The 7,015-nt window shown below is 29.4% G+C and overlaps 1 protein-coding gene across 1 annotated transcript; it reads left to right on the plus strand.

The window, feature by feature from the left end:
- The first annotated feature begins 3,374 nt into the window (after positions 1-3,374).
- Positions 3,375-5,756, plus strand: LOC108477313 (beta-carotene 3-hydroxylase, chloroplastic). Its single transcript, XM_017779814.2, has 7 exons — positions 3,375-3,998; positions 4,097-4,156; positions 4,248-4,319; positions 4,397-4,531; positions 4,726-4,851; positions 5,278-5,334; positions 5,427-5,756. Exons 1-7 carry the CDS (start codon positions 3,612-3,614, stop codon positions 5,502-5,504), a joined length of 915 nt encoding a protein of 304 aa, XP_017635303.1. The 5' UTR covers positions 3,375-3,611; the 3' UTR covers positions 5,505-5,756.
- Positions 5,757-7,015: the final 1,259 nt, after the last annotated feature.

Below are 7,015 nucleotides of genomic sequence, written 5' to 3' on the forward strand. Positions count from 1 at the left end.
TTCCAATTAATTTTTTTATTTAACCTAATTCAAACAACCATTGAAAAATTCATTGGCTGAAAAAAAACCCAAGTCCAGCAAACAACTTGTTGAATGCAGACAGGACCCTAACCGGACCGAAGACAAGCTGAGCCAACAAGTTGAGCTCAAGCTTGGGTTAAAAAATAGTGTTAGCAGTATAACGTGATCCAAAGGGAATCTGTGGGTGGAAGAACCTCTAGCCAGGTGGTCGACTCAACGGCTAAAAGGAGAAAGCGTGTTCTAATAATACCCAATAAACGAATCCCACGTGGAAACCACAACATCTCCGAAAAGGTACTGATAGGTAGGTTAGTAGGCAACTGTACTACTGACTACGTGGCATGACAGTTAAGACAAAGTTCAATTCAGGTTGTGCGGTCAATTATTTTTTTAAAGGCTACCATTTGATTGGTTTAACAGAAATGGTCCCCACTTCTCTTCCCTGCCTGCTTAAGCTTCCATTCAGTAAACACTTTTAAGTAAAGGGTAAATTCACTAGTTGCTCATCCAACTTTTAGGACACCTAAATGAAATCCTTACAAATTCATCACTTAACTTTTAAGCTGTTTTTATTTTAGTCATCTAAGCGTTAAATCTTTAACAGCGGTTAATTGTACATGCCACATCATGTTTACCCTTTCATTTTTGTCACCAAAAAATATATTTTTTAAGTATTGATCGAAGGTAAAAATAGTAGAAATTAAAATAATACATTAAAATTTTGTTAAATTATACTTATTACATAGTTGAAAATTCTATTTTTTAATATTAAAATTTTGAATTTTAAAATATCAAAATAAATTAAATAAATTTTTAAAAGAATTTTATCCCTTGGTAATATTAACCGATTTGTTACTATAATATTGAAATTAATTAATTTAATCTTTTCTAAATTTTAAAGTTTTATTCTATATTTCTAGATTATCCTTGATCAAATCAAATCAATTAACTCATATTTAATAAAAGTCTATGAAACTTAAATTTCTTTTGATTATATGGTCTCGAATCTTCAATACTAAGCTAAAAATAAAAATAAAAAATCATTGTAATTAATTAAATTAATTACTTGTTCTTCGTTCAGGTAAAGAAGTAATGAATTTTTTCTAGGTTTTGTTTGGCAAGTAAGATAAAATTAAATAATTAAGTTAATTGTAAATATTGTTTTCTTTGCTTTTAGCTTAGCATAAAAGATTCGAGATCATATAATTAAAAGAAAATTTGTAGAAAATTATTAAATATGAATTATTTAACTTTATTTTGTTTAGAAACATAAAATAAATTTTATAAAAGATTAAATTAATTAATTAAATTAATTTCAATATTATAGTAATAAATCGACTAACATTATCAAAGGATACATTTTTTAATAATTTATTCAATCAGTTTTGATGTTTAGAAATTTAAATTCTCAATATTGAAAAAAATAGAACTGTTGGCAAGGGTATAAACTAGTTTAACAAATTTTAATGAATTATTTTAGTTTCACCCGCATTTTCACTTTAATCCTTATTTTTTTTGCCCTAATAAATACTTGAAAAAATGATATTTTTGGGGTGACTAAAACAAAAATGATCTAGAAGTTGGGTGACCAAAATGAAAGTATAAACATGATATGGTGTGTGTACAATCAACCGTCATTAGAAATTTAATGCTTGAGTGACTAAAATGAAAGCGCCTTAAAAATTAGGTGACGAAATTGCAAGGATTTTATTTTGGGTGATCAAAATCAAAGTGCCCTAAAAGTTGGGTGACCAACTATTCCATTGTTAAAATAGTAACAAAAAACTAATGGTATATTTTCATGTATTTTTTTGGGTGACCAAAATAGGAATAACTATTGTTTAGAATGACTAACTAAGTAGTTTACCCTAATTTTCGAGTGATTAAAATAGAAACGATTCCTTTTTAGAGTAACCAAAATAGAAAATGCATAGTCAATATTCTGTTACCATCTAATGGTATAGTGACTAAATTGATCAATTGCATTTTTCGAGTAACTAAATTAACAAAAAAATTAAGATGATTAAAATAGGAAAGACTCTTATTTAGATCAACTAACATGACAGCTTTTCTAATTTTGTAATTAAAAATTGAAAATTTATTTTTGTGAGAGTTTTTTTAATTTATTGACATTTAAATTGCATATGTACAAGGACTCTTTAAATTTATTTTAATTTGAGTTTAAATATGTTTTAAACATAAAATTGTTCATGGGTTGGATAGCTCAATCCGCTTGGCCTGGATTTATATTTTTTAAACTTGACTTGACTTAATTTGTTGTATATATTATTTTTTTAATTAATGTTTTATTATTATTTTTAAACAATTTATTTTGCGGATGATATAATTTTTGGTCATGAACTTGATATCTAGGTTCGCTTTCGTACATGTATTTTTTTTTAATCAACTTTGGTACATGAACTTGGCAACTAAATATATTTTGATCCCCGAACTTGAAACATATAAAAGTTTGATGACATGACAATTTGAGTTTGTGCCATACCATCATTTGAAAATATTAAAATTATATAAAGTTCCAGGTGATTAGGTGGTACAACTAGTTAAATAATTAATTACATAATTAATTAAAGATTAAATTCATAAAAAAATTAAAAAAATTATTAAACTAGTTCAACATGTTTTACTGTTGGTTTTTGTCATAGTTTTCAATTTTTTTTAGTTTCAATTAGTTTTCGATTCTATCAATTCAACTACTTTGTTCGGACTAACATACTAATTGATTCTCAATCCAAATTATTTGTTATGTTTCAAGATCACTAGTCACATCATCAAATCTTAACGAAATCCAAATCTAAATATCAAAATAAGTCTAATTGCCAAATTCAAGTACCAAAGTGAAAAAAATATATAAGTACTAAAATAGACCAATTTGTCAAGTTTAATGACAAAAAATGATATTATCTCTATATTTTATATTAAATCTTGACTTAATTCGGTCGAAAACATTAACAACTCTTCTTAAATATTGCTCATATCAACTTGGGCCATCCTATGGTAGATAGGAGTATTACGGAAGCCGGATCAATCGAGAACTTAGAAATATACTAACCCAAACTAAGATTGAATCCATCTTTAAATCAACAATTTTATTTTTTAATAATTTTTTAATTATTTATTAGATTGATGATCTAACTAAAGATGTCAGTTGAATTGCCATACAAAAAGATTTTGAGGGTTGAAAATTAATTATTTCATAATAAGTAATCTAACTTTATAAGTTAACGTATACTCCACGTGTTACCTTTAGAGTGGAATCAGACTATCATAGTGGTAATGGCCAATATCATAGGAAAAATGAAGAAAACAATTTTTTACCCTTTTTAAACTTTGTTGTTTAAATTTTAAAAAATATATATGCGATGACGAGGAAGCGGGTGTTTTAATTCCATAAACTTCCCCAATACCCAAAAATCACACACAAAGCTGTGGTCTTCGTGCACTGAACCTTTCCCTCTATAAAAGACCAAAACCTCTACCCTCTCCGCACCGACCCATCTCTCTTCTCCTTCATCTCCTCCGCCGGAGCTTAATTGCTTCGCCGTCTTTTACCTTCTCGCAGTTCATTTCCCATGGCGGCTGGCTTATCCGCCGCCGTACCCCTTAAACCTTTCCTTTCATTTCATCCCTCACACAAGCCAAGGCTAGTTTTCAACCCTCTACTTCGCCTCCCACAGCTAACACACGGTGCTCGAAAGGAGACAAGGCTTTCCATTTGTTTCGTGTTGGAGGAACAAAAAGATGTTGAACCCCTGACCTTAGTGAATCTAGTAGAAGAAGGATCCGGTTCCGAGGATTTTGGGAACAAACAGATCTTAATACCTCCACATGTGGCGGAGAAATTAGCTAGAAAAAAATCCGAAAGGTTCACTTACTTGGTCGCTGCTGTCATGTCTAGTTTCGGTATCACTTCCATGGCTATTATGGCTGTTTATTATAGATTTTCATGGCAAATGGAGGTCCGTTTTCTTCTCCCTTTTTCCTCTCTTTTTTATTTTTAATACCACGATCAAATTACTGAACAAGGTTGTTTCATGTTTTTTTTTTTTTTTGTAAGGGAGGAGAAGTGCCTCTGTCTGAAATGTTCGGCACATTTGCCCTATCTGTTGGCGCCGCCGTAAGTTCAATGTCTTCCATTTTTTCTATGTAATAAAGCTTTTATTTCATTGTTTGAAAAAAAAAAAAACTTGGTTTCATTTGGTTTTCAGGTAGGCATGGAGTTTTGGGCTAGATGGGCACATCGAGCTCTCTGGCATGCTTCCTTATGGCATATGCATGAGGTAAACAGAATCCGACCCGACCCGACCATCAAAAAGCCATATAAATGAAATACTAAATTAGGGTTTTTATTGGGCAGTCTCACCATCGACCAAGAGAAGGTCCGTTCGAACTAAACGACGTTTTCGCCATTATAAACGCCGTTCCAGCTATAGCCCTTCTGTCTTACGGTTTCTTCAACAAAGGACTTGTACCTGGTCTATGTTTTGGTGCTGTAAGTTTGTTTGTATTTTTTTGGGTATTTAATTATTACTTTTTTTCATTATCGTAATCTTTCTGAATCTTTCATGTTTATATTATTCCTTGATTAACGGTTTAGTTCCTGATTAAAATAGCTTGGGATTAGCGAACTGTTTTTTGTCTGCATGTTTATTATTCAGTAACAAAAAGACTATAATACCCTTTCAGGGGCTTGGGATTACTGTGTTTGGAATGGCTTACATGTTCGTCCACGATGGTCTCGTGCATAAGAGATTCCCGGTGGGACCTATTGCCGACGTGCCTTATTTCAGAAAGGTTGCTGCGGCTCACCAGGTTAATTAACATGCACCACATTTATTTAAAAAAGTTCAATTTTAAGTTTTAATTTATTTTAAAGAATTTAGTTAAGTTGATTCGATACTCCCATTAAAATTTTTCTACTATAAAGTTATTTTTTTATATGAATATACTTTTTATTTTTAGCCATTCAATTATGAAAAGTTATAAAATATTAATTTAATTATTTAATTTTCTTTTTAAGTCACTCAACTATATTGAATTTTTGAGCGTTTTATTTTTACATTAGCCAATTAACGATCACAAAAAATAAAATTAAATAGTTAAGTGACTATTTTGTAACTTTTATAAATTTAAATTTAAAAAATAAATTCCACACAATTTTATATGTATATACATATTTTAACTTTTAAAATTAAATAAATAAGTTTATTTATTTGGGTTTTATTTGGCGTTTTTCAGCTCCATCATTCAGAAAAATTCCAAGGTGTCCCATATGGGCTGTTTCTAGGACCTAAGGTAACCTATTACCTAAAACTTTAATTTTAATAAATAATAAAAAAAAAGTTTGCTCTTTTTTTTTAATTTAATTATATGATCATGTGCAACAGGAACTAGAGGAAGTGGGTGGACTTGAAGAATTGGAGAAAGAGATCAATAGAAGAATAAAATCTAGCAAGAGTTTATGAATCATATGATGGAATTATCATAATTATAATTCCACTGTTTTAAAAGGGGCTCTCTCTTCTTCTTCTTCTTTTTTTTTTTGAACTAATTATATTAGTGTAGAGAAAAAAATATTTTGTCATTATCATAAAATGGAAAATAGCTTTGTTTTTATCATTGTTGTTTTTCCTATTATACCCTACTAGGAGGGCCCATGTAAAATATATATACAATTTTCTTTTCTTTTGCAATCAAATAACTATATATATTGTACATATATATCATTTTTACACTAAAAGGCATTCCTTAATAAAAATAATTATTTGTAAAATCTTTTATTGACAAAATTAGTACTCTTGCTAATTAGATTTAGTTTTATTGTTTGTTTTAAGTTGTAACTGATTAACTAACTATTTCAACCACTCCTTCCTAGTCTCTCCTAAAATCTAATATTTTAATTTAGTTCATTTTAACCACTTAAATGAATGGATAATTCCATCTTTGATCTCTTCTAGAAAATTAATGAATCAATTTAAATCATTTTTCAAACCAATTAATGATTCATTCTCCATAGTATAAAATCTTGATTTCAAAATTTTGAATTAAATAACTTAACTAATTAACTATCTTACATATGTAAAAGTACTACGGAGGCTTTTGTACTAAGAGTCGAATTGCATTTTGCCCGCCCGACTTTAGAAAGTGACAAATTTATCCATGTGCATTAAATCAACGACTAAACTGGTCCTTTTGTTAAAAATTAGTACTCAAAATCTCTATCTTTGTCAACACATTCAAGGCTTGATTTGCAATATTATGGCATTTCATTCGGTGGGAAATAAAAGCCATTGATGATAATAATTATGAAATTAAAATTGACCCAAATTCAACGTGTTCCTAGAGAAAAAAAATCGGGTCACTGATTATTTGGTCAGATTGAGCTTAGAAGGAAAAACAAGCCTCCAAATCTATGACAATTGTCCTCGTGATGTCTTAGTAGCTTTGAATAAAAATAAAGCGAAGAGAGCTTTAGACCAAACTAAATTGTATAATTTCTGTATTATTATTATTATTTTCACACAAAAAGGAAGGTATATGTAAGCATAGCAAGCCTTATCATAGAATGGTTTATTGATTATATTTTATCAATGGATTTATGTAACTTTATTTTCTTTTTTGAACATTAAGTTCATTATAGATTCTTATAATACATGTTCTTTTCAATACGATATTTAAAATTACCCATAGTCTCAGCCCGACCATTAAATAGGAGGATAATACACTTCAGCGAACTCGAACCCACGTTCTCCCACATTGACAATAATATAAATACCAATTGAGCTAAGACTTTATCAACCATTTGTAACTTCGTTCAATTACTAATAATATATACTTTATCAACCGAACTAAACGGCTCGTTTGGATTAATATATTTTACTGCCTAATTTCGAATTTGTTGAATTGATTTGATGAGTTGTCGAGTTTGACTTGGTAAGAGCCAAAAGATATTGGGAAAGGAAATTATCTTTTTTTA

This window comes from Gossypium arboreum, chromosome 12, assembly GCF_025698485.1.
Source record: "Gossypium arboreum isolate Shixiya-1 chromosome 12, ASM2569848v2, whole genome shotgun sequence".
Lineage (NCBI taxonomy): Eukaryota > Viridiplantae > Streptophyta > Magnoliopsida > Malvales > Malvaceae > Gossypium > Gossypium arboreum.

Excerpts from the sequence above, each read along its gene's own strand:
- LOC108477313 (XM_017779814.2), top strand. The coding sequence starts at position 3,612 with ATGGCGGCTGGCTTATCCGCCGCCGTACCCCTTAAACCTTTCCTTTCA. Across the intron at positions 3,999-4,096 it reads GATTTTCATGGCAAATGGAG|GGAGGAGAAGTGCCTCTGTC; the intron begins GTCCGTTTTCTT and ends TTTTTTTGTAAG. Across the intron at positions 4,852-5,277 it reads AGGTTGCTGCGGCTCACCAG|CTCCATCATTCAGAAAAATT; the intron begins GTTAATTAACAT and ends GGCGTTTTTCAG.